Source organism: Anopheles ziemanni, chromosome 2, assembly GCF_943734765.1.
Source record: "Anopheles ziemanni chromosome 2, idAnoZiCoDA_A2_x.2, whole genome shotgun sequence".
Taxonomy (NCBI): domain Eukaryota; kingdom Metazoa; phylum Arthropoda; class Insecta; order Diptera; family Culicidae; genus Anopheles; species Anopheles ziemanni.
Window position 1 is genome coordinate 90769303 of NC_080705.1, and position 26539 is coordinate 90795841.

A 26539-nucleotide genomic window follows, 5' to 3' on the forward strand; every position below is an offset into this window, starting at 1 on the left:
CATAATTTCGGTGCGTATCGAAGTAAGCTGTGTACGTCCATAGATCGAGTTTTTCGTCATTTGTTTCCACTCGCCGGTCGGTACGGTCAATTTGGCGCCCCCGATAAGACACGGCTGCTCCGGGAGGTGGTGCTAGCAGGAGCTGATCGTCGTGGCGGTTAGGCAAGGCGAAGAAAAAGACTGATCGCGGCCGACCGTAGTAACGCACAAAAGTAATTTAATAATCATCAATCAATCATTCGTAATGCCTGACATGGGCGAGACTTTTTTGTGCGTGGCTTCCAAGGAAAATGCTACTGCTTGCATATTGGCATGGTACACACTTTAGGTTGCCCTAGGTCTACTACTGGGGTGTTCTGGTACAGTTTTCGGGACACTTTTTCTATTCCCAGCCGACAATCCAGCCCTTTGATGGATGAACAGTTGCCAGGCGTAAAGTGTGAAGCTGAAGTTTGAATGATGTGTCTGACTAAAAACTTTTTTCAACGATTGTTTTACATAAGATTGCACTCAGTTTTGCAGCAAAATCTTTGGCACTTATACATTTTAATTTTATTTAGAATGGACGAAAAAAGGTTTTTATGTCTTCCTTTCGGATATATATTTTTCTCAATGATGTACTGTTTTATTTAACTTTGCCACTCTTCAACATACTTCCAAGGAGCTAAACTAAAGCATGTTCCCTCAAATTAACAACAGTCGTCTTTCCTCCAACGTTGAAACACTAACCGGAAGCACCAAAATGCACATCGTGATTTCGCTAATGTTGCTCTACGGTACACGAACGCCCTAGCCATCATGTAGCCAGTTGTGTTAAACCATCGCATCCAAAGACGTTCTGGCGACCCCGGCCACCGAAGTGCCGAGCTGCACCGACACAACACAGAGCCAGATTCGACCCAGTCGCAGGAGGGCAGCAATAACATGCACAACGTTTTTCTTGCTGGCTGCCACCGAATGGATGTGTGGTTTTGGATGTGCATTTAAAATGCAGTTTTATAAGACGATCGTTTTCTTGCTCCGCGGCGGCAGCGCTCGGGCGAGAGAACAGGCTCCACAGAAAGAGGGGGATAAAAAAGGCAACAGTAATTAAACGGGAATGTCCGAATGGAACGGTGGAGACCAACGACGCACATCCCGAAACCTGTTCCACCTGAAACGGAGCCCCTGTCGGTTCGGTTTCCATTCTGATGGTCGCGCGCGTTGGCGGCCACGGCTTGACAAGCCTTAGACGCCCGGAGGCTCCAATTGGGGGGACTATGGATGCCGTTTTCCGCCGTTGAAGCAAAAGAAGCAAAAAAAAAAAGCTTAAGCCCGATGCGGTGTGTTTTATGCATATTATGCAAAAATTCTTTATTTTCCGTTGTCAAAAGTCGATAATTCTTTCGATTAATTAGTGGCATCCCCTGTCCACACCGTGCATCGACTGCCCTCCAGAACTCGAGCTTTATGCGATTGTTGACCGTTTTTCTCTCCGTTTTTTTTTATTTATTTTGTTTTATTGCATGGTTCTGATGTGTGTCTGTGTGCCCTACTGGAAGGATCTTCGTACAACACCACCCCCATTATTTGGTGTTGTTATTTTGTTTTCCTTTTTCCTCGCGTTTTTCGATTGAAGTTTGAAGCTTGCTGCACCGGATGCTGGGGTTGTTAAAAGTGACAGCTGAAGCCAATAGCGGGGTAGGATGCCAATCGGCTCGTCGAGACGGCAAAGCCGAGCCGTGTGGGCGTGCGTGGCTTGCGAAAGGGCAGTCAAACCGCGCGCAAATCAAACACTTTAGCACCCAGTTGCTAACCTTGTGCCCGAACGCAGCGATCTTCCGCCGACCGGGGACTTACTGCGGGGCCAATTTTACGCTCCGGTAGCAGCCACTTGTTCTTCATTAGATTGAATTGGTGTGTTTGTTTTTTTTTTGTTTTGCGTCCAGCTACCGATATTTTATGTATTTTTAAACGATGTGCCACCGTGCGATGTTTGATGGGAATGTTACGCGCCGTCCGAAAGGCACACCATAATTAGCCGGCCCCGGGCGAAAGGTGCGCGAATGGCCGCATCATCGACGAAACACTCGCTGCGGAAGATACGCTCGTGTATCATTAGGAAAAGCGCCATCATGCACAGAAACAAAAACCCACCTTCCCTCCCTCTGGCTCCGGACGGCGGCGACGGACAGCTTCTCGATTACGCAAATGAGCTTCGGCAAATGCTGCCCGAGAATCGGCCAACTGCTGAGAGATGGATCCCGGGCACTCTTTCTCGATCGTAACTTTTTTACAACTTTTTAATGTGCCTCCCCGCGGTAAGTGGTGACTGTCCCCGGGTGCCTTGGCGATGGAACGTTACTCGCATCCGTTTTGTCGTAGTGTGAATATGTTATATTTCTAATTAATTTGAGGATCCAAATATGGTGGCGAGTAATTAAACGAAGCTGTATTTGCCGGAAACGAATTTCATGCTCGACAGAAACACCACCCATTTGCTTGTCCTTTGTTGTCCAGAGAAATTGGAGGAATAAAAACGGGTCACATACATTGGATGGGTCTGCGTCGTAGACAACCCTTTACGGTATCCCGAAAACCGTCACTCAAACTGACCTGATTCTGGATTGCACTTGCGTTGCTCCAATATCTGCCCTCGTTATCGTTATCCGCTTGGCGAATCGCAACCAAGCCAAAATTAATTACGCTTATCGAACGGCTCTCACTGATGAACGATAGGGACTGTATCGTGGTCCTGAATCAACATAAATAAATCATAATATCGCAATTTGTAACCCGCTTTTGATGACGTTTTTGTTTTAAAAATAACTGACCTGTTATTTTTGGAGGATGGCCTCTTTTAAGTCGACGACAATGAATCGATACTTTTCGCACAAGACAAGAAAGCTATACCAGAGTTTGGGAGCAAATCAGAGTACCTGTTATCATGGCACACTTTAACTGGGATTGGTAGAAGATAAACTTCTACGAGGGGAGTGTATCGTACACCTCCGAATATAAATATCCTCTTGTGACTTTGAAAAATACATCACAGTCTTCAAGAAAGCGTTCCTCAAGCAAGTAATAATGCAAACTAAGCACTTAACCTTCTTTTCCCTCGTGCTCGGTGTAGCCCTAGGTAAGGCATATTCCTCCTTAGCGATATGATCCTTCGTGAAGTACAAATCATCACAATTTCATTCTTCTCGTAGCCATACCAGCACCAACCGAACTCCTGAACAGTAAGGACCGCAGGATTGTCAACGGTACCGATGCGTCCATCTTAGATTTTCCCTTTGTGATATCTCTTCGTGGTGGAACCGGAAGCCACTCTTGTGGAGGAAGTATCTTGTCCGAACTATGGATACTAACGGCCGCTCACTGCGTTGGAGCCACCACTGTCTTTATGCAGACGGTTCAAGTGGGGCGCACTGACCTATCTGTGAAAGTGGACGAATCAGTCTACAGCATCGAACAATCCATTCCTCATCCCGAATACGATTCCCGCAACAGTTACATCAACGATATTGCTCTGTTGAAGCTAGCAAGGCCCCTAACGTTTAGTGATCGTGTCTATCCGGTCCAATTACCCAAAGATATGTTCGAAGTCGAGGATGATCTAAATAATCTGGAAGTAACGCTGATCGGTTGGGGACTGTATGCTACCGGTGGAGTGGCTCCTACCACGCTCCAGCGCGTCGATTATTACGTCGTTCCGAATGAGGTGTGCGATGCGATCCACTCGAGCACAATCTATCCGTCACAGATTTGTGCCGCCTATCCTGAAGGTGGCAAGGGACAGTGCAGTGTAAGTCTCGCGCATGCGAAACGTACTTAAAGACGAATTATCTTATACATGGGATTTTTTTTTCCGCAGGGTGACTCTGGAGGTCCGCTGGTACATAACGGAGTTCAGGTGGGCATCGTTTCTTGGAGTGTCAAACCATGTGCAGTTGCGCCATATCCTGGCGTCCTGACTAAGGTTTCGCACCACTTGGATTTCATACGAGAACACACAAGTATTCTGCAGTAGCATATAAACTGTTTAATTTACCCTGTTGGAATAAAACTAGCACTGATGTAAGCTAAACTATTGAGCGATGAAGGTACGATCATGTTCTTCTTTTTTCTGGTCCGGCTTAGACTTTAGTAAATGCAAAGTTTGCTTATGTTTAACCCATCTGGATTCTAAAAGGATCCACGAATAATGATCCTTTCATCTCAGAACATACTGGACCTTATTTGCCCTTTCGTTAATGCATCCCCATGATATTCCAAAACCGTCACTCAAATTGCCATGAATCCGGATTGGCGGTGTGTTGTTTGAACAGCTGACCGTGTTATCATCATCCGTCTAACGAATCGCAGCCATATCACAAATAATAATGCTTATCGAACGACCCTCAACAGAGAATGATCGGAACTGTATCGGGGATCGAATCAACATATAAAGATCATACGTTCGCAAATGGTATGCCGCCTCTGATAACAGTCTCATCCTTATTAGCTGACCGAAGATGACTTTTTACAATCGATGATGACAAGAGATTTTTGCCAGACAACACAATACATACAGAGTTTGAGGAATATAAAAATGTCTGATTTGCAGCTGGCAAACCAGAGTACCTGTTATCATAGCACACTTGAATTGGGATTGGTAGAAGATAAGTTTCTAAGAAGGGAGCGTATTGTCAACGTCCGAGTATAAATATCTTCCTGAAACGGTGGAAAAGACAACACAGTCTTCATCAAAACGTTCTTCAAGCTAGTAAGCATGCAAACCAAACACTTTACAGTACTTGTTGTCATGCTTGGTGTAGCTCTAGGTGAGACATATTCCGGCATAGCAGCAATAGGATCATTGGTGAAGTGTAGATTAGCGGGATTTTATTCTACTCGTAGCCATACCTGAAAAGTTCCTTGACAATAAGGACCGCAGGATCGTCAACGGTACCGAAACGTCAATTCTGGATTTTCCCTTTATGATATCCCTTCGTGGTGGAACTGGACGCCACTCTTGTGGAGGAAGTATTCTGTCCGAGCTATGGATTTTAACAGCTGGTCACTGTGTTTCATCGGTCACAGTCGCGAAGGAGACGGTTCAAGTGGGACGCACTGAGTTATCTCTGAATGTAGACGAATCAGTGTACAGCATCGAGCAAGTCATTCGTCATCCAGGGTACGATTCCAGCAACAGCTTCATCAACGATATCGCTCTTTTGAAGCTAGCAAGACCCCTAACGTTTAGTGATCGTGTCTATCCGGTCCGATTACCCAAAGATATGTTCGAAGTCGAGAACGATCTGAATGATCTCGAAGTGACGCTGATCGGTTGGGGTGTAAATGCTACCGGTGGAGTGGCTCCGACCACGCTTCAGCGCGTCGAATATTACGTTGTTCCAAACGACGAGTGCCAAGCGATCCATTCGAGCACAATCCATCCGTCACAAATTTGTGCCGCCTATCCTGGAGGCGGCAAAGGACAGTGCGGTGTAAGTCTGTCGCTTGCGAAATGTACCTACAGACCTTATCTTACATTTGCATTTTCCGCAGGGAGATTCTGGAGGTCCGTTGCTACATCACGGAGTTCAGGTGGGCATCGTTTCATGGAGTGTCAGACCATGTGGTGCTGCACCATATCCTGGCGTTCTGACAAAGGTATCGCACCACTTGGATTTCATACGAGAACACACAAGTATTCTGCAGTAACATATAAAAAGGTTTAATTCATCCCGATAGAATAAAACTAGCGCTTAAGCAAGTTAAACTATTGGGTAATGAAGGTACAATTATGAACTGAAATAACGAAAATAAATAATCACGAACAAGTTCTAATAACGATCTCTTTATCTCAAAACAAACTGGATCGCTATTTAACACAGATCCGTTGTATATAACCATGACAAATTTATTACATCGAGAGAGATTAAGAAGAACCTTATTTACCCTTTCGTATCCTAAAACTGTCACTCAAATTGTCATGAATCCGGATTGGTCTTGTGTAGTTCAAGCAGCTGACCTTGTTATCATTAGGCGTCTGGCGAATCGCAGCCATATCACACAAAACGCTTATCAAACGACCCTTACCCATCAATGATAGGACTTGTATAGGGGATCGAAAGATCGTAAGTTCGCAATTTGTATGCCGCCTCTGATTACGGTTTCTTCTTCAATAACTGACCAAAGATGACCTAATTATAATCGATGATGATACGAGACTTTTGCCGGGCAACATAATCAAACAAAGTTTATAGAAAATAAGGGTGACTGATTTGCAGCACGAGACAAAAACCAGTTTTTGTTATCATGGCACACTTTCACTGAGATTGGTAGAAGATGACCTTCTCTACTTCCGATAAGTTCACTTCCGAATATAAATATCTTTCTGAAGCGATGGAAAAGACAAAACAGTCTTCAGCACAGCGTTCTTCAAACAAGTTATGATGAAAGCAAGCAGGTGTTTGCACTTTTCGCTTTTTGCTATTGCAGTCAGTGCAGCTCTCGGTAAGATATATTTCATTGCAGTGGTAGGATCATTGCTGTAGAGAAGATCACCAGGAGTACATTCTTCTCGTAGCCATACCAGCACCAACAGGACTCTTCGACAATAAAGACCGCAGGATCGTCAACGGTACCGATGCGTCCATCCTAGATTTTCCCTTTATGATATCCCTTCGTGGTAGAACCGGACGCCACTCTTGTGGAGGAAGTATCCTGTCCGAGCTATGGATACTTACGGCTGGTCACTGTGTTTCATCGGTCACAGTCGCGCAGGAGACGGTTCAAGTGGGACGCACTGAGGTTTCTTTGGATGTGGACGAATCAGTGTACAGCATCGAGGAAGTCATTCGTCATCCTGGATACGATTCCAGCAACAGTTTCATCAACGATATCGCTCTGTTGAAGCTAGCAAGGTGCCTAACGTTTAGTGATCGTGTCTATCCGGTTCGGTTACCTCGCTATATGTTTGAAGTCGAGGACGATCCAAATGATCTCGAAGTGACTCTGATTGGTTGGGGATTAAATGCTACCGGTGGAGTAGCTCCCACCACGCTCCAGCGTATCGAATATTACGTCATTCCGAATGAGGAGTGCAACGCGATCCATTCGAGCACAATCCATCCGTCACAAATTTGTGCCGCCTATCCTGGAGGCGGCAAAGGACAGTGCGGTGTAAGTCTGTCGCTTGCGAAATGTACCTACAGACCTTACATTTTGTTTTTTTCCGCAGGGAGATTCTGGGGGTCCACTGCTACATCACGGAGTTCAGGTGGGCATCGTTTCTTGGAGTGTCAGACCGTGTGGTGCTGCACCATATCCTGGCGTCCTGACAAAAGTTTCGCACCACTTGGACTTTATTCGAGAACACACTCGTATTCTGCACTAGCATAGTATCATTTTAACTAAATCGTATTGCAATAAAACTGACCCTCAAACAAATTTATCTATTGAGTAATGAATCTACGATTTTGTACTAATAAAGGTCTATGGAACTGTCAACCTATACTAGAAGTTCTTATGGTTCTTAGTTGTTTACCTAGATCCTAAGACTATTAAGATGGAATGCTTCCGAGTCCTGTTGGTTTTTCTTTTTTTTGATTCGCTTACAGTTTAGTGCGCCGTCATGGTTATACCGGTTTGCTATCGATCCTCTTTAACAGGTGCAAAGTCTGTTAACTTGGAGTATCTTTTGACATCTGGTATTGCTTTCGAATGATTAACGATTTGTCTCAGCACAGTCTTGGTCGAAATTCAACATCCAGCTATTGTATATGACCTCAATAAGTTTATTATTTGGAGATAAATTTGCTACATCCCTATTTTGTCCATTCTTAAGCTTCACACTCTCGAATACAAATGGGCAACCATCCGTCCCGATACCATAACCGTTACGCGTTAAAGTTGTGTTTACTCTACCACACAAAGACCACTAGGCCGAATAGGTCAATCGATCCCACACAATAGCCCACAAAACGGTGGACCTATCAAGGACTATCAAGGTCCTGTTGGAATCGTTCTATCACCCGGGTCCGATCGCCACCGACTTCATGATCGGGCAGCCTGCGGGTCTGGCCTGGATTCGCTGGAGAACGGCTGCCAGTATTGGCACACGCCCGTTCCGAACAGCTGTAAGGGCCATCATAAATCTTTCCGGCGGGGTCCCAAAATCCGAAGTCGTCAGGAAGAGTCGGAACACTTTCATCTGCCTACCCATTGAAGCCCAGGGTCCGAGAGTCCCTGTTATTGTCGTTCCTTGCCTTTTTGGCTTTTGTGTCGTGTAACCGTGTATGTAACCTTCGTGCGAGAGGAGTCCTAGTGCCATTGTCCGCCAGGCGCACTCTGCGGCTTGTTGACTGGTTTCGCCAGGTTAGAAGTATCCTTCTCCTTCACAACCGTCTATTGCTTTTGTTATATCTTCCTCTCACTCGACAAGCGTTAACAGGATTTGTATTGCAAGGCCCCCTTCGATGGTATGCTTCCAACAGCCCTCTGAACCACTGTAACCACCTCAATTCACACTCGGAACAAACTAGATAGGTGTGCCTTTACTAAAGCACACATACACACACACAAACACATCGGCGGTACCGGCGCATCATTCATCATCGTGGGGTGTGCAGAAATTGAAGCACCACTTCACGCAGCAGGGATCCCAGCATTTGTGGGACTCGAAGTCAAGCTCTCGTTGTGAATCCCAGAATCGAGGGATCTACAGCGAATTTGATGTATTTTCTTCGTCGTACCAGTGCAGCCGCTTCCCATTATTCGTTTCTCGTTTGTGGCTATCCTTATCCTTTCCTCCCGGGGGTCGGGGTTTTGTTGCCGGAAAGGCAGCGTACATGCGTAAATAATGTAATTGAGTGTGTCGCCTCAAGTGGGTCCTAGGCGCGTAAAAGTGCACACCTTTTATATACTCTGCGCCCATTGTCCTTGCGGTGTCCTTTCCCCTTGCACGGTTCATTCATTGGCAATTTTTCAAATGAATAGGATAATGTATATTTACCTTGATTTACCATTGGAGTACCAGTTTCCGACTAACCGAGCGGATGTTTTTTCCTCTTCTTTTATCGTTAACAGAAAGAGCTTCGTTCCTGCACGGCCTGCGGTGAGCCAATATCGGACAAGTTCCTGCTGGATGTCGGCGGCTGCTCGTGGCATTCCGCTTGCTTACGCTGCTGCATCTGCCACACGCCTCTCGACCATCAACCGTCCTGTTTTCTGCGGGAGCGACAAATCTACTGCAAGGCAGACTACACCAAGTAAGGCACACCAAGTGGTGAGGAAGTCTTCCAGAAAATCACCATTCCTAGGAAAAACTTATCCAACAGTGATTTGTTACAAACTTTTTCCCAAGACTTAAGGTCTACTTTATCGAAGGTTAAAGCCTGCGACCGGCTCGTGCCTTCATTAATTTAACGACGATTAGTGATCATGGAAATGAAAAGCAAAACCTCAACACAAGCGTGTTGATTCGGGGGTGATTCCAAAATATTCACCTTCCCTCGCTGACCGACACAAAAAATATCATAAGTTTTCAACCACGTACCACCCCCAACCTATGGCGCGGAATGTAAACAGTAATACTACATTCTAATAAATAAACATTTCCCACCGGGTGCTAAGCAAATGAAAACATGGGTGAGAAAATAATGTATGCAACATCCTCCTCGCGGAAGGTTAGCTTTTCCGTCCCTTTTCCGAGGGCAGTGGCGGACCCCCGGTTGGGAAAGCTTGAAGGCTTTTTCATGCTCAGTTAACTCCCATTAGCTATTCTAATGTAGGCAGGGAATAAATTGTCGACCCTGTTTGACAAATCTACATCCCTGTCCGTCCGGTAGAAACGGAGCGGAAGAACCTGTGTTTTCCCTGCAACACGTTGGTTTGGGGTGCGGGTAGATTTACTCTGATTCTGATGGAAATATGCCTAGTAGTAGCTAACGTTGGACTGGAGCCATTCAACATTTCTTTGGAGACTTTGGCACAGTTAATGTCTTGTCAAATTTTCCCAGACTCCAATCAGGCAGGTTGTGAAAGAATGAAGTTGGGTCCATTTAAATTTAAATCAATAATTGAGCAACATCTTTCACACCCATGCTTAGAACTTTTCTCGTTAGTAAAACATGCTTTTGTTCGCAACTAAGAGGTTTGCCAAAAATTGTTCTGCAACATTTTAAAATAACTCAACTTCACAAGAGAATTTCGACGCCAATACAATTTTTGGTAAAACACAACGAGAGCATAGAAATCGGCGTTTCAATTTTTACGAGTTCCACTCACGTATCGATTCATTGAAGAATCGGTGGAATTTCGGGGAAAGTTTCCTCAATGACAAATGTGGACAAAAATATACAGCAAAAAACCTGTGAACAGCCACAGACAGCCTCCTTCGATCTGTATTCCGGTTGCTTATCGAAAAGAACATAAATAACATTCTCACCATCATACTCTGACTTGTGCCGTACCGAATGAAAGAGGAACTTGCCCGACGGATCCTGTCGGACTGGAGGGCTGGATCGGTTCAGCTCCCACAACGACACTTTTGCGCCGATCCGAAACCGACTCGTGTGTACGCCCGTGTGTTTCCATGTTTCCCCCAGCTACCCCGGTCTCCACCGCCAAAGGGTGGTTGGCACTTTAATTGCTGCATTTGTTTTGCGAATCCTTCGCCCATGTTGTGCGCGTTCCGTGCAACGATTGAAGCTGACCGTGGCCCGGCCCGAGATCACGGCGCGTTGTGCTTAATCAATGCAGTACGCCAAACGCCAAGGCACCCGTTCAAACATGTTTGCCACCATGCCTTCCACCGTCCACCGACGGCGAGGAAATGGAGAGAAAATAATAAATATCGACATATTTTTTCACGCGCTTCAAGAACGTTTAACATGCAGTACGCATGTAGTACGCGAGTCGGGGAAACGGGTTGCTTCTGTGTGCGGACGCAACGGCTGGGACCGTGTGGCAAGTTTGTGTCGATTCACTTGCCGGATTTTCCGGTTCGGGTTACACACAAAGTCCGGACAGCAAACTCGCAACCGTCTTCGGCTGGGGTGTTGCATTACCGATTCCATTCTTGGACTGTGCGAGCTTTCCTAAACAATGGGCTTGCTTCTGGTGAAACACCAGAAGCTTTTGCTCGGCGGCGCGGGGACGTTCGGCGAAGGCTAATTCCAGAGGCAATAAAATTCATTATCGCCCGTAGCCGTTTCGGGCTGGGTGCGCCTGCGTTAGGCACCTTCACCGAGTCCATCTTCCCAGCTTCATTCAGAAGTGTTCCCATCGCGGCTTGCACTGATTTTTCCCGAAAAGCCCCGCACCTCGAGAACGCGCAGCAGAACGGAGGCGTGCAGTGCAGGACGGCAGAATCCCAAAACCGGACTGCGTGTGCACCGGCCACGCTGGGACATTCCTGCGAAGGGAATCATCGCCCGGGCTGGCTTGCATCGCAATGAAGCAAGACCAACGAACCGGGGCGGAAGCCCGGGAAAATGTGGTTTTGTAGCAATTAAAGGCGAACAGCGCGCCCCACAGTCCGGGTGCTGGACCGACGGGATCCTCCAGTGTTCGTCGAACCTGAATGTCTGAGCGAACTTCTGTGCGAAAACGATTCCCCGGGTGAACAGCGGGAGACAACCCCGCAGCAGCAGGACAACCCTGGGAGCAAATTATGCACATAATCTGGAAAATATCTCGAAATTTATCATTCCCGTCCGCCCCGCGCCCGGTGTGTGGCTTCCGTTGTGTTTTGCCGCGAAGTCGCCGAAGCTGGACCCCGGGAGTTTCTCGAACCGAAGTCCATCGAATCGAATCGTGCAGCGATCTGCAGTTGCATCTATCTGAAGATCATCGGTTTCCGAAGACTCACGCCGCGATACGCGATCGAGCCGCAAAACGGTAGCCGATGGTCAAGGTACACCTCTGTATTTCACCCGCTCTCCGCCAGGGTTTCCCCCTTTCCTTTCCCCGCCTTTCCGTTAGCAGCACATCGCGTGCAATGTTGTGCATTTAACGCGCTTTTGCCAACGCGCGACGAATGCGCATTCGCGCAATCAATAAAGATGTGCAATCGGCCGTTACGATAAAGTAATCTTACCGGAACGCAACCTACCGGATCTGGATCTGCTTGAGTGTGGTATGGTGTTTTTACACCGGCCCATCTTTTGCACCATGCACGCCACCAAGTGTGATAACATAGACAAGGAAATAGACGTTACTTCAAATGGTTTTTATTTTCAGAGTTCACTGTTGTGCACACGACTTGTAACTGCATCACATGCAGTGTGCAATGATAATGTTGTTGATGATTGAGAAGGCATCAGATACTTATTTGCCTAATAGCAACCCTTTGAGAGTGTTTGACCACGAAAAATAGAAACCTGTATCATTTCGTTGCGTCTACCATACAGTGTTTATTCGATTACAACCTACTGGGGTTTAAAATCCGTTTATTACATAATTCATGAAAACAAGTTTCCAACAGATTCTATCGATAGGTTCCCCTGTCACACAAATTATAATATCAACTCGAACTGCTTTTATAAACGGTTAGCAATACCATAAAGATTTTGACGAGAAAAATCAATTTAAACTTTGGAAAAAATACTCAATATTTTGGAGATTCAATACCATGCATAAAACAAATGTATCATGTTTTAAGTACGAAGCGCAAAAGTTTAACAGACTGTAATTGATTTAACTTCTCAAAATGCATGCATACCACTTCATTTTATTTATTTTTGAATTAAAAAAAAAGTATAAATTATGCTGGGTGTATATTTAAAACCCATTTGCATTCCAACGTATCCGAAAGATGGAAAAACAACATGTGTGGGTGAAAGGAAAAAACATTATTCTCGTTTTTTTTTCTTTCTTGTAAATTCATCAAACCCGAAAAATCATTCGTGCTTTAAGCCTTCGTTGTATTTATTTAATCGAAATCAACCAATATGTCTTTTGTTTCATTTTATTCTGGTACTTTTCGGTTTTTCTCGAACGTACATCAGAACTTCAGTGAGCACAGATTAAGGGGTTTAAAAAAGAGGGAATAAAATACGTGGCGCAAAACGGGAGCCAATCGAAATTCGCAAACATGGAAAGTGCATAAAAATAAACATTAATTTTAATGTCCAGTCCACCGTTCTGTTGCTCGGGGGTGCTGAAGTTGAAGTGTGTGTGAGTGTCGAGTAGGACATACGCACGTTCAAACTCATCCACGAATGTATCCTTCAAGCCCGGGCATCGTGTTTGAGAACATTTCTTTTTTAATGCCACCTTTTCCGTCTCCTGGCTGGTCAGAATAAATGTGTCCTGGTTTGAACAAATGGTTGATATAACTTTTCCTGACTGGTGTTGACAGTGTCCAATGTTTGCTTTGGGTGTAGATGCCTGCTTTCGCGTGTAAGTTATTTGGGAACTGCCCACCCCACCCCGGAACGGTCAAACAACGTTCGAAAAGAAGCGCATTTAAATTTGTCCCGTGCCCAACGTCTTGTTAGCAAGAATGTTTTCTTGAAACAGTAGTTTTTCTTCCGAATGCGCAAGCCTCGTTTACGTTTAAAAAAAACGAACCAGCGGACGAAGACGAGCCAAAACAAAATGCATCTCCAACTTCTCCAGGAGCGATGATGACAGTCATGCAAATGAGGTGAAAATTTACCATCAACAAAGTGATATTGTGCACGCGACCACCACGCGGTGGCAACCCGGGCCAATGTGTCCTGGCCGATGCTATCGGCTGCATAATTAATGGCTGTCATAATATGGAACAACACAATGGGCAAATTGAGGCCCAGCGAGAGCCACCGCGAGTCGCAACACTTCCGTTCCGTGCTACAGTGATCTTCGCACGAGATGCTACACTGCGCCAACGGGTTACTAAAAACAATTGAGGTTTTAGGCGTTGGGGCATGAATTTTAACGATTCATGTCTGCATGCAACGCAAAAAAGGATTGTGTTGATTGTGAAACAGTTGGCTGGTACAAAAATTGCTACGTACTGTAGTCACCCAGTATGGGGTTTTGCTCATTTGTTGTGGCTGTTGCCCCTCTACAAGCTGAGATTGTTTCGCTTAATGATGATCTCCCAGCTCGAGGGTTGCCAGCCTCCCCCATCCATACCGTGGCATTAAGCATTCGCTCATTTCTTGTCGCTTCTTTCTTGCAGGACATTCGGCACGAAGTGCGTTCGGTGTAGCCGCACGATCAGCGCCACCGATTGGGTCCGACGGGCCCGGGATCTTATCTTCCATCTTGCCTGCTTCGCCTGTGATAGCTGTGGGCGCCAGTTGTCCACCGGAGAACAATTCGCCCTCGTAGACGATAAAGTGCTGTGCAAGACACACTACTCCGAGATGTTTGACTGCGGTACCTCGAGCGACGGTAAGAGATTGCACTGACAGTAGGCCTTGGCAAATATGTGATCAAGTGATTTCTCACACATCTAACATTTCGTGTACTTTCTCTTTCTTTCTCGTTACAAGATGGTTGTGAGGCGGATGGATATCAGAAAAATAACAAAACAAAACGCGTCCGGACGACCTTCACCGAAGAGCAGCTGCAGATCTTGCAGGCCAACTTCAACATCGACAGCAACCCGGACGGACAAGATCTGGAGCGGATAGCATCGGTGACTGGCCTCAGTAAGCGGGTGACGCAAGTCTGGTTCCAGAACTCCCGCGCACGCCAGAAAAAACACGTCCAAGGTACATACATCGGATCCTCAGCGTGTTCTTCAAAAGCTGAATGAGATAAAAGACTAAAATAAAATTGGTTTCCTACAATTGCAGTTCCTAGAGAGGGTGAACTGAACCCTTTCGCCAGGCACATCAACCTGCAGCTTTCGTACACCTTCCAGCAGTCGAACGTGCTGCACAGTTCAATGCATTTCGGTGCTGGTGGGGGCCTCAGCAATGGGTTGCCCTTCGGCGGTGGTAGCTTCAACGGTAGTCATCAACACGCTAGCAATAATAATAACAATAGTAGTAGCATCAACAACAATCACTCATCGAAGTCATCCGCCTACAGTGCACAAGGTAAAAAAACCCACAAATTACAAAGTATCTCAGAACGTCTATAACCGTCACATGTCCTGTTATAGATTCCTCCCTAGATGAACTCTCGGAGGACTCCGCCATACACTGTATGCAAAGTGAAGCCTAGCGCGACGCCTCATCGCAAAACTGGAACCACAACATACGAGTCTTTCCTCAAATGAACCCGTCGCCACCCGTTTTATTATTATTAAAATTATTGTTGAACAGTATTAACTTATTCGTACTACTAATATGAAAAAATAGCGTGTACTACCAGAGCATGGGTTAAGGGAAGGGGTGGGGTTTGTTTTCGTTTAAAAATATTATCGTAAGAGATTTTCCATTTTCGGCTGCGTACTGCATCAGGTTTCAGTGAGTGTATTACATTATGGTCGACCCCTTCGAATAGCCTGTGGCCTTACGACGTCGTAAGTAGTTCGTTTCAAACGTAAAATGAAGGAGAAATAAAGAATGTATTTATTTAACACGTACATTCAATAACGTTTTGTAATTAACTTATCCAAAACGAAAGAAATAAACCATGGAGTTCGTAGAACACGTAAGGATGCAACACCTTTAGCAGGAAGAAACAAACTTCCGGACCTTGTGAGAAGGTACCGTAGAATGGTGTTCTCTGCTAATCACGCTATGTTCCCTTGTTGAATGCATCAGAGTTCCACCAATGGTATAAAAGCGAACTGAAGCCAGATTTTACTAAGCATTCCAACCAGTTCAATTGAGGTGAACGCAACAATATCCTTTATCCAGCATGGACTCCGTACGCCAAGAAAAATTTGAACGTTACAACTTTGACGAGCCTGCTACGGACGTCTATAATACAGAGCAGATGGCCATCCTAGGCATGGGGTTGCCGCCACCGGAGTTGTTGAAGTACTGTTCTCCGATAATGGAACTGGCGACTGCACACCGTATGGTGAGTAAATTTCAGCCACTTTTGAACGTTTTTAGAACGTTAGTAAATTTACGAAAAAATATGTCAAATATTTGTTATAAATGTTATATGTTATAAATAGTAGCATCAAGTACTTTTTTTGTTTTTTACTACACTATTTTAATTCTTCTATGAAAATCTCCTGCACCCCACGTTCCCCTACACTGTTGTTATCTCGCAACGTAGAAGCGCACGTCATGCGTAATGATGTGTAAACAAAGCAGCCCAGTCTTAGCGAACTCTTTTCGTTGTGTCTAGCAAAAATTCCCTGCCAGTGACCGGAAGTGATTATTGCTCAAGCCCGGACTTGAAATCAACTACTCGGAAGTTATTCGGTTCAGTAGTTGGTAGAGCTTGGTAGTGTTTTGTTTCCGCAACATTGCGATATGGAAAACGTTCGGAAAGAAGTGCCGATGAACCACCTGTTCGATGGAAGCGATCTGAATGTGTACGATCACAAGATCGCCAACCTGTCGGCCGGCGCTCCTGGGCCGGATCTGTTAGAGGAGAGTGCGAAATATATCTGTTTGGCCACCGAAAAACGGGTGGTAAGTAGAATATCCGGTGAATCTTCCAAATTTGATGAGTTGTAGAATCAACTGCATTATCAGGGTAGAGCGAGCAATGAGATAAGGGCCATCATAATCATGACCCGAAAGTATTTGCTAAAATGTATGAAAGATCGCTAGATTCTCCATTAAAATTCATTCAATACATTATCATACATTACTTTTTTAATTATAGTTTATTTCTCGTACTCAAACTTTGTGCCTACATTATACAAAAGCAGTGAATCTTAACCAATCTAACGACGGTAACGGTAGCGTTTGAAGTGGAACCACAATTGGAAAATGTTGTTCTGGAACTGGCATCGAAAACCACGTTTGTAGCTAAATTCCCACTCGCGATTAACGATCTTGAAGGCAATGTCCTCATACGGTGGTCCGGCATGAAAGCGAAGCGTCGCAAAGTCCCCATTGTCCGAGCAGGGCGTGAGGAAGTACTGTGGTGTTGTGTTCTTGTTGATCAGATCCGGATAAAAGATGTTGAACTTGTAGCCTTGCACAATCTTCGGCGGTGGATTGTCCATATCGTAGTGCGTTTGGTTGTACTTGTTCCACTCGAATCCGGTGTGTACTCGGTTGAAGTAACGGGGCTTCCGGGGACGGTATTTATCGGACCATAGGTACACCTGCGAGTCCACCCGTGTCTCGACGGAAAATTCTGCCTCGTCGTGGTCCATGCCTCGACGTGCTTCCTTCCGGAGCAGCATTTCTTCGCGCGAGTACAACTCTTCCTCCTGGTTGATTCCGAGCACTTTCTGGCGCAGTGTGTCTAAAATTTCTTCGTCTTTCTCCTCGGTAATGATTTCGATACCGTGCTCTATGTCAGCTGCCTGGAGGTACTTCGGTTCGTAACCCCCCTTCTTGTACGCCTCGAAACACTCATCGAGCAGATCCGTCTCGTGGTTGTCGCTAGCCTTAGAGGGCACTTCCGATTCCGATTGTGCTGCAGCGCTATCCATCGATGATTCGTCTGCCTGTTCCGCAGTCTTCGAACCCATTCCCGAGGGACCCGCTTCTTCGTCGTCCGTTTGTTCTTCCTTTTTGATTTGAATTTCTTGTTCCTTTTTGAGCAGCTCCAGCTTGCTGCGGAGATTGTCCTGGTGCCGATCGCGCAGTCTTGCCCGGGCCATATGTGCCTTAAGCTGCGACAGAAGACTCTCCCAGTATCCTATATCTAGTCCATCCTGCTGGCTGTTGATCTTGTCCTCGATTTTCTTCTTCAAATCTTCCAACTGCTGGGCTGTTTTGCCTCGGAAAATCTCCGTCACGTCCTTGGCCACACTCTGGTGGATGCCCTCTCGTCGACCGGTCGCAATCCGTTGCTTTTCTGCCTCCACCTTGCGCAGCTTGTGGATCTCGTCGTCTACGATAATTGTCAGATCGGTCCAGAAGTCTAGATTCTTGCCCTTTTCAAGCTCGTTGTATACCTTGATATCGACGAGCAAATCCTCCAGATCATCCAAACCCAGCCCGTTCAGATAGGTGTACGGCTCGTGCATTTGCATCTCGATCGATTCCTCCAGATTCTGCTCGGAGATGTATTGCGCCAGCAGATCGATCGGCTTGGCGCGCCCATCCTGAATGCGGATTTTGCTACGCAGCTTGGCCTGTTCAAGGTGGAAAGATTCTTCCTGCCGTTGCCATTCATCGAACTGGGCCGCTTCTTTCGAGCGCTGCATCAAGTACATATCGTCTTCGCGCTGCTGCTGTTGATGTTCTCGCTCCAGGCGACGCTTTTTGATCTTCTCCAGTTCGATAACATTCTCAAGCTGCGTCTTTCGATTCAATGCTTCCAGCTCCCGCCGTGAGATATCTTTCAAGCCTTGTTTTTCGAGCTTTTTCTTCCATACGAACGGGGCTGCCTTTTCTCCGTGATCGCCCCACATCGTGATAAGAAGAAAGAAGTCCTTTCAACACGAAAATAAACTATTTTTCGTTAAAAAACACGTATTTCTAAAGCACAGAAAATTTTACTAACTTTTTTTAACAACACAAGATGTTTGTTTTGACAGGTTGAGATGGCACCTAGTGATGGCAGAGTCGCGATTCGGAAGCCTCAAAGATTCAATCCCTTGACGGCAGTTTCAGTTCGGCAGTGAATCAGAGCGGAGGTTAGCAGTGCAGTTCCTGAAAGGGTTAGCGGAAAAGTAAGGTTACGGCACGACCGCGTGGTCACGCCGAGCTGGAGCTCAGGTCAGAAAAATCCTAGCTGCCGCACATCTCGTTCTGTTTGAGTCAATCAAGCGGACCACGAGTTCTTGTGTCCTGACAACGGAAGGAATTATCCCTCCCGTGGCCGGCGGGTGGACATATGGCTATTATTAGCCGGTCCTAAAGGACGAGCCCCTTCATAGGAGTTCGGACAGAGTCGGTACGCCTCTGATTACGAGTAAGGGAACAAACGTTCGACTTAGCGTAGGAGGATATACCCCGACTCGCATAGCGAAAGAAAGAAGAAAGAAGATCCCTTGACGGATTCAAAAGGATTAGATCCCATTTGACCTATTCGAATCACATTTGAATGGTCAAAATCAAACGAGCTTGGCCAATTTAAGCAAGAGACCCCAAACGAAAGGTCCTTTGAAGACACACAACTTTATACAGCAAAGATTCTTCCGTAAATCTTGTTTTATGAAAAACGTATTTGAAAGGGAAATAATAGTTACTAGGTTTGACATCCAGAGGGCGCTTACAGTGTTTTTTTAAAACGTCTGTTTAATGTATTAAAAAATTAATGTTGCCTGATTGTTATTATCATCGATGGTTAATACTAATTCCTTGTACATAATAATTACCATGGTTTTGCAGAAATATGAAGCAGAAAATAAATCATTCCTCTTCCAATATGGACCTACTATTGGCACGACGGAATTTCGCGAAAACCTTGCATCTTTCCTCACCGAGGGCTACCGCAGTGAGGTCAACAAGTGAGTAATGCTATCTCTCCCAGCGTATCAACGTTTTCCGTCAGGTGCTTTAAAATTGATCGATAATCTATCAGGTCCGATCTGGTTCAAACCAGTGGAGCTACGAGCGGGCTTCACCTGATACTGTCGACGCTGGTCGATCTGGCAGGGGTAATATTCGTCGACGAGTACACGTACATGATTGCTCTCGAAACCATATCACAGTTTAACACAATGAAAATAGTTCCTGGTGAGTACAATCTTATCGTTCGCATCAGCACCCAACCATGCGTGAAATACTAGTCAAATCGTAATTTTATTTGTCCTTCTGGAGATTAGTGCCCCTCGAAGAGGACGGTCCCAATGTGGGCACCCTGAAGGGCTTGATCGAGCAGCACCGCTACGAAGCGAAAGGGAAACTATTCTGGGGTGTTTATTACACTATGCCGACCTTCCACAATCCAACGGGAATTGTTTTTTCTGAGGGTAAGTAGATCGATTGAAGGGTGGTGCGCGGGCTGTTTAGACCGGTTCTGTAGCATACCCCGATTGCTGATAAGTTGCCTGATATGCGATGGTTTCCTATTTTGGCAACGTTTACTTCTTCCGGTGTACAGACAAGTGTCATCAGCTGATAAAACTCGCCCGCGAAAGCGATATCTTGATTGCGTGCGACGATGTGTACAATTTATTGCACTACGGTGATCCTGATGGCGCACCACCGAAGCGTTTGTTTGCCTACGATATCGCTGACCTGGGAGTGGTGGAGGGCTGGCGTGGAAATGTCATATCGAACGGATCCTTCTCGAAGATCCTTTCGCCCGGCATACGGCTCGGTTGGATGGAGTGCCCTCCGCGATGTGTAGAAGCCTTCCGTAATAGGTAGGAAGATCTCGATGTCTCGAAATATTTTGAACACAAAGTAAAACACATATTCCGTGTCTACACACAGCGGAGTTCTGAAAAGCGGTGGCGCGGCCAATAACTACACCGGAGGAATCGTCAGCACCCTCATCCAGATGGGTTTGGCCCGACGGCAGGTGCAACTGTACAGCAGCAACTACTCAGCACGGCTACAGGCAATGCTGGAAACGCTTGAGACCCACCTTCCCAAGGAGTGCAGCTTCAGTAGACCCCAGGGAGGATACTTCGTATGGATACGCTTTCCCGAGCACATCGACTGTGTGGCGCTAAACCAATACAGCATAGAAAAGCATCGAGTGGCTGGGGTTCCCGGGCCAAGATTTTCCTATTCCGGTGAGGCGCGCAATTTCATTCGTTTCACATTCGCCTTCCATGCTCCAGATTATCTGCGACGCAGTGTGGCGTCCTTCTGCGCAGCGGCAAGGGACTTTATGGCCAAAACCGGCCCAGCTTAACCACCTCGTGTCTATGTATATTGACGGCCCAAAGCACCAGTTGCAAAGGCAATAAAAACACTGTTCCAAACACTCAACTCACATCATACAATTTGGCATAATGTATGCTCCTTAATCAAATGCCGGGTAACCGCAATGCAAACAATTGATACGACCCATCAACAAGGAGCCCAGAAGACTCATATCACATTGCACATCCGTCGTCTAGCTTTATCGTTTTATTTGAATAATTGCTCGCAAACTTTATGGCGTGCAGCCGCCCTTCTCAACGATGCTTGCCGCCCTAACACTGTCTCACGTGTTTCGTGCACGCATGCACGATGAAAAACAAGTGCCACGAAGTGTCTTGTCAATATTCGCACACGCAGAGCTTGCGGAACTCGGGTGGGCGGTTTGAGTGGAGGTGGAGCAGCACAACTAACCGTCAGTGCATTTTGAGTGCATAACTTAAATAAGTTTGTGTTTACTACATGGCGGTAGGGCACAGATATAGATGGAAGGGCCACTCAGGGGGATATCCCGAATGAGACGGCCGCTGTACATGAGTTTGTAACTGATGTTCGAGTGCGCCAAATAAATGCAATAACTGCTTTTCTTCTGGTTTTGATTACTGGGTCATCAAGAACAAAATTCGTCATCGCTAGAATTCAATTCGTTAAAATGTTAGTGCCTAAAACCCACCGTCACGAATGATGATGGATCACCATCAATTATCTTTATCTTCTTGTTTTACCTATTAAGTGTCTTGATGTATGATGCTGGTTTTGGACTTCTTTTCTGTCGCTAAAACATGTCAATTTTCATCAGCCTTGTCGTCAGCCACTGCTGTAGAAAGTGAGATATGGCCAGCTGATTTTTGTTTTATTTTTGGGACCGCACGTCTTCATCAATTGCGGGCGATATCTTGTAAGAACGCGTCACGGTTGGGGGAAACCGTTTTCTAGTTTTTCTCCGCGCCTGTTGTGTACCGCCAAAAACCGGATTTTCGATTTGCATGAACGGCCATGCTCCCTGTTTACCCAAGGCAGCACAGTAAACTTCAATCGATTGTCCAAATAATCTCTACCCTCGCTTCTGTGAAAAAATGCACGCAAACACTCATCGATATTTTTTCGCGTACATTAACATCTGTGGTAGTTTTCGGCCTTGCATACGCGCGGATACTTGACGGACCATTTGCGCATATATGCCGGGTATTTCGCAATCCTCCCAATAGGTCCCGTCAGCAGACGAACGCCGACGATTCCCTGGCCAGAAAAGGAAATCGTATATCGGCCCCTATCTTATCACCACCCCGAGAGTGGCGGAGTGTAGGTGCATAGCGTTCGATAAGCGCGCAGTTTCTCTCTGGCGGAGTTGATCTAACAGTAGCCGAAGCGCCCAACACCAACTGTCGGAAATTGTTCCCGTGATCTATTCCTTTGTGGAGGAATGGTCTCCTTCCACTTCCTTTTTTTTAAGTCAGTGGTCGGTGAACTTTTCTAGAAATAATCAATTTTTTACTAAAAGTGGAAGGTTTTTCCTGAAATGGCCTAAGTTATTGAGAAATTATTTAGCTTATGTTGCATCTATCGTTGCAATGATGTTGTTAATCGCCATAGGAACCATCCCTAGTCGCTTTAGCTCTTTTAATCTTTTTCCAAGTCATAGAAGCCTGTCTTGCAAGCCCTTTGAAAAATGCAATTAAACCTGATTCATAATTTTAACTATTTAATTTTTCAACTTGAGATAATACGGTTTCGAAATAAAAGATTCCACAGCCGACCAGTGGCTTTTGGGGACTGTGTTCTTTGTTCCGAAGGGAAAAAGTATCTCGACTGACGGACAAAATGCGCGGCCCGCGGCATCTCCGCGCACCGGCCATTCGGAGAGTCGGTGATCGGTGGTGTTTGTGCGGCTTTTTGAACTGTTTGTTTTGGGATTTTGGCAGCATCGCACAACTACGCCTCGCGTACCATCACACCCTTGTTGCGGGAATGGACGGGACGGGTGGTGGTGGTGGTGGTCCGGACAAACTTAATCACCCCCTGCACGCGGAGGAAGCGGCACTGGTGGTGTGGCCAACGTTTGGGGGGGAAGAAATCACATTCGTTCGCGACTCGTTCGCGCGAACTCGACGCGACTCTCGCCGTCAGTTAGTCGCTCGGTAAACTCGTGTCGCAGCGGATCACATCGCTGAATAAAAGAGCTCGCGGCCTACTTTGCGCGGACGCAAACCCACATACACACAAACCACACTTTGGTGGAAACAAATTGAGGATTTCAAATTTGCGCTCGCGCATATCGTATTCGCAGTGTTACCATCTGTTGGTTTGTTTGGAAAAGGCCTGATTTAAATCTCGCAGCACAAAGAAATCTTTGCTTCGATTCAGTGGAAAACGATCGATCGTGTCTGGGACGTCGTGTGGGGACAAACGGGTATAAATATAAGCAAGCACAAGGCAAAAATTGCCAGTGAATGTGACGCAAGTCAAAGGTTAACCGTCGTGTCCGGTGTTCGTATATGGGAAATGGTTGGCACCAACCGTCGTCGTGTGCGCGACGAAAAAAGGTGATAAGCCGTGCACTGGTAGGGACTGTTTCAACGGCGGTCTGTGCTCTGAAGTCCTCGCGTCGAACCACCCCTTGGGGTCGATAAGGCAAAACCGTGCCGTACTGGATAGGTGTAGGACAGAAAAACATGTGAAACGTTCGCTGAATCGCTGCCAAGCTGGATAACACGTCACTGCACACATTTGTCTACCGAAGCCAGCAGGACCGGAGTGGAATTTTCAATTGATTGATTTGTCCAAGAGTTGCATTCGGTGTCGGGTTTTGCAACTACTGATAGTGCGGTGTACTATCTTAATAGTGCCACGCGAAAAGCGCCATCGATCCAAGGGGCCGTTTCAGCAAGATCGTCCTCCCGATCGCCCGGAGTGGAAGATAGCAGCAGTGTGTCGACTGTGTTCGACGCGAAGAGTGTATTCGTACCGCGAATCCCACCGCATCCGGGAGCAGGGACACAATCACTTGCCCAACATCACCATCGCACACCTGTACGGGCACGGACGTCGTCGTCGTCGTCGTCGTTCGTCGTTGCCGCCGCCCTAAGAAGGTCCAGCAGTTCAAGCGTGCCCAGCATCAGACGCAGTGCTGTTGCGCAGTTGTTTGTCTTCCTTTGCTCAACCCGATCTCTCAGCGGAACCGCAAGCACGGTTGCGCGACACAATACAACACACCATCATTAGCGCGACGATCGATCATTAGCGGTGGTGTGAGTTGTCTAACAGCGGGAGGAACACCAGCACGCGCTATTGAAAATCCCTGATATAAAGGCAGCAGACGGCGATCGGTCAAATTTGCAACCGTGTCCGTGACCGCTGACGTCACGGTCCGCGGTTTGTCCGCATCGATCGAGCCAGAAGCAGGGATCGAAACGGGGGAAAACAAGAAGTATCCAACAACACAAGATCGCGGAAGAACGCCCTGAAAGATCACGGGAGGTGGTCTGAACACAATTGAAAGCGCTTATTTGGAGGGCTGCAAAAAATACTGAAGAGCGACAATTTTTCTCTCCAAAAATAGGTATGTAAGGGTAGGGAGGTAATGTCCGTGCTAAATTAAACCGTCTTACCAGAATTTCAGGCACAAACAGACACACGCCACGGAACCGTGCCATTGAAGCACGCAAAGCGTTGAGAGGAAGTTAATGTTAGTGGCGGGCTTGTCGCGGATGTAATTATTGTACTTTTTGTGTTTGTCCCTTGCGAGGAAGATAATCGAGCAAAGATTGAAGACTTCAAGAAAACAGTTTTAAGATCTCAGATGGGACGTCCAAAAAAGAACTACCTTTACGAAGGCTTCATTCATTGAAGGCTTATGCTATGCAAGAGATATAGTTATCTGTTACATCAATTTTATGAAAAAAATTGAATTGAAGAAGCTTGAAAAACAAACACCCCAGTTCACACACACGTGCTTAGAAATATTTTTTGCCCACCTCAAATCTGATATGCGGCCCTAATTCCGTTTTAATGCTCTGATGGATCTTGTTTCCAAGGCTCCCTTTTACCATATCTTGCCTGCCCGGAGCCAGATAAGGCTGTATGCATGTTGCGCCCGGTACTGGTAAAGTTAAAGAATAACGAACCTTACCAAAAAGACAGAGAGGACGCGGGCAACCGGTTGGTGCGATTAGGGAAATCTTATCACATCTTCCCCATGTACGCCTCCTGTGTTGATCGTTGTAAGCAGATAAAATGTTTTTTTTCGAATGAGGAGGATTAATTTAAATCATTCATCAAGCTGCAGGCGTCGTCGTTAGTACGATTAGTTAATCCACATAAGAGGTACACGCAGTATTACCTCATGCCATAAATAGTTCAATTTACTTGCTTATCGTTCAGGTCTCACTGAGGCTGGTTTTCCGACAAGTGGTACATAAAGTTCAATATGGTTTAAAATATAATAAAATGAATTTTATTCAAGACGGCGCTTTGTCCTGCAAAATCTTGAGCCTTGTTGTGTTTTAAATCAATGGCTTCATGTCAACCCCTAAAGGCATTTTTTGGACTAAGGAATAAATCGTTAAATATTTCTAATAGTTACAAAATAGTGCACCTTGCTTATTCCAACATTCCCGTCATTCCAGTGCATATTTTTTCTGTATGAAAATAAAGAAGAACCGAATGAAGGTACGAGAATACAAAAGACGCGAAAAAATCATTTTGATTGAAGTTTTCTAATGACATGATTTTTTCCCTATTTTATGTCCCACTGTTTTTTTTTACTGGGTAGCAAACTTCCGTTTCCTCCGTGGAGGGTGTGTGGGGAGCTAACAACTACCCTCGATCGAATACATGGGGATTTGCACGATCGCGAGACATACGAGTCGAATAGCTAGTTCGCGTGGTTGGTGATAAATGATGATGAGCGTACGCCTCCACAAAAACTATAATCTTTGCTCTTAGCAATGCGCCAGCCAATGTACTAACAAAAACATGAGTACACATTTCCTTGTGGCCACTATATTCTGAGCGATTTTTTTTTTATGATCTCACTCATTTCCGCAGCCCAATTATGGAGTAAAATTGCGGCGGACGCTTGGCACTACCACGTGACACCTAAACGAGCGTTAATCGATGTTTACAAACAGCAATTCCACTACGCGTGCGAATGCGCCGGTCTTATATGCTTTGTACTGCCTACTTGGGGTCGTCTTCCGGTGGCCTATAGTAGCCAACAGAGGCGACATCCAATGATTGTAAGGAAGAGCCTGTGTCGTGTAAAAGAGTTGTGTCACTTTTTTACTTCCAAACAATCTGTGCATACAGAAGGAAATTGGAACGGCTTAGGTTGATGGATGGAGGAAAGATTTATTTAAAAAGTTAAAGTTTCAAATCACCCTTAAACCATCGCCGTCTACGCGCTCCCCTGTAAGATATCTTATCAGCCAAAGGCTATTTCAGTCAGGTGCCAGATTGCAGCAGAATTCAATTTCGCTTTTGTGGATTGTATCGTCCACGCTTACCCCTATAGGCATAGGTATCCCTCCTCGAGCACGATTCCCCTCTTCAGGAGGAAATTGGTCAGAGTTCTAAGGAATCTAATAAAATATCCCCATAAAATATCAATAAAACGAGTACACGTAGGGCAGTTTCCATTGCGCATCATTGCCGTAGAGAATCGTTCCATTGGCAAGGCCACGGACGGCATCGATGCACGTTGCTGGAACGCGCTGGAGGTT

General features: G+C 46.0%; 6 protein-coding genes across 6 annotated transcripts; 5 read left to right on the forward strand and 1 right to left on the reverse strand.

Moving 5' to 3' along the window:
- Positions 1-3066: 3066 nt before the first annotated feature.
- LOC131294714 (chymotrypsin-1-like) lies at positions 3067-4012 on the forward strand. The gene is made up of 3 exons (XM_058322759.1): positions 3067-3118; positions 3192-3787; positions 3857-4012. Exons 1-3 carry the CDS (start codon positions 3067-3069, stop codon positions 4010-4012), a joined length of 804 nt encoding a protein of 267 aa, XP_058178742.1.
- A 741-nt stretch (positions 4013-4753) lies between these two features.
- LOC131294715 (trypsin-1-like) lies at positions 4754-5688 on the forward strand. Its single transcript, XM_058322760.1, has 3 exons — positions 4754-4805; positions 4882-5471; positions 5533-5688. The coding sequence occupies exons 1-3, from the start codon at positions 4754-4756 to the stop codon at positions 5686-5688; spliced, it is 798 nt and encodes a 265-aa protein (XP_058178743.1).
- Positions 5689-6422: 734 nt separating this feature from the next.
- Positions 6423-7366, forward strand: LOC131294717 (chymotrypsin-2-like). The gene is made up of 3 exons (XM_058322761.1): positions 6423-6483; positions 6557-7152; positions 7211-7366. The coding sequence occupies exons 1-3, from the start codon at positions 6423-6425 to the stop codon at positions 7364-7366; spliced, it is 813 nt and encodes a 270-aa protein (XP_058178744.1).
- Positions 7367-9051: 1685 nt separating this feature from the next.
- LOC131282006 (LIM/homeobox protein Awh-like) lies at positions 9052-15135 on the forward strand (the record flags this gene model as incomplete). The annotated part of the gene is given in 5 exon segments (XM_058311387.1): positions 9052-9239; positions 14141-14355; positions 14457-14678; positions 14763-15008; positions 15074-15135. Coding segments are annotated over 5 exon segments (933 nt in total), but the record flags the coding sequence as incomplete, so codon positions are not given.
- A 1113-nt stretch (positions 15136-16248) lies between these two features.
- LOC131282005 (2-aminoadipate transaminase) lies at positions 16249-20855 on the forward strand. The gene is made up of 6 exons (XM_058311386.1): positions 16249-16508; positions 19335-19453; positions 19528-19682; positions 19772-19918; positions 20050-20314; positions 20385-20855. Exons 1-6 carry the CDS (start codon positions 16347-16349, stop codon positions 20809-20811), a joined length of 1275 nt encoding a protein of 424 aa, XP_058167369.1. The 5' UTR covers positions 16249-16346; the 3' UTR covers positions 20812-20855.
- LOC131282004 (splicing factor Cactin) lies at positions 16701-18499 on the reverse strand. Its single transcript, XM_058311385.1, has one exon. The coding sequence runs from the start codon at positions 18410-18412 to the stop codon at positions 16766-16768; it is 1647 nt and encodes a 548-aa protein (XP_058167368.1). The 5' UTR covers positions 18413-18499; the 3' UTR covers positions 16701-16765.
- Positions 20856-26539: the final 5684 nt, after the last annotated feature.

Bases quoted from the DNA above. Each gene is read 5' to 3' on its own strand.
- LOC131294714 (XM_058322759.1), top strand. From the start codon at position 3,067: ATGCAAACTAAGCACTTAACCTTCTTTTCCCTCGTGCTCGGTGTAGCC. The intron at 3,119-3,191 runs GTAAGGCATATT...TTCTTCTCGTAG, and splicing joins CGTGCTCGGTGTAGCCCTAG to CCATACCAGCACCAACCGAA. The intron at 3,788-3,856 runs GTAAGTCTCGCG...TTTTTTCCGCAG, and splicing joins GTGGCAAGGGACAGTGCAGT to GGTGACTCTGGAGGTCCGCT.
- LOC131294715 (XM_058322760.1), top strand. From the start codon at position 4,754: ATGCAAACCAAACACTTTACAGTACTTGTTGTCATGCTTGGTGTAGCT. The intron at 4,806-4,881 runs GTGAGACATATT...TTCTACTCGTAG, and splicing joins CATGCTTGGTGTAGCTCTAG to CCATACCTGAAAAGTTCCTT. The intron at 5,472-5,532 runs GTAAGTCTGTCG...CATTTTCCGCAG, and splicing joins GCGGCAAAGGACAGTGCGGT to GGAGATTCTGGAGGTCCGTT.
- LOC131294717 (XM_058322761.1), top strand. From the start codon at position 6,423: ATGAAAGCAAGCAGGTGTTTGCACTTTTCGCTTTTTGCTATTGCAGTC. The intron at 6,484-6,556 runs GTAAGATATATT...TTCTTCTCGTAG, and splicing joins TGCAGTCAGTGCAGCTCTCG to CCATACCAGCACCAACAGGA. The intron at 7,153-7,210 runs GTAAGTCTGTCG...TTTTTTCCGCAG, and splicing joins GCGGCAAAGGACAGTGCGGT to GGAGATTCTGGGGGTCCACT.
- LOC131282005 (XM_058311386.1), top strand. From the start codon at position 16,347: ATGGAAAACGTTCGGAAAGAAGTGCCGATGAACCACCTGTTCGATGGA. The intron at 19,454-19,527 runs GTGAGTAATGCT...ATAATCTATCAG, and splicing joins TACCGCAGTGAGGTCAACAA to GTCCGATCTGGTTCAAACCA. The intron at 19,683-19,771 runs GTGAGTACAATC...TCTGGAGATTAG, and splicing joins CACAATGAAAATAGTTCCTG to TGCCCCTCGAAGAGGACGGT.
- LOC131282004 (XM_058311385.1), bottom strand. From the start codon at position 18,412: ATGTGGGGCGATCACGGAGAAAAGGCAGCCCCGTTCGTATGGAAGAAA.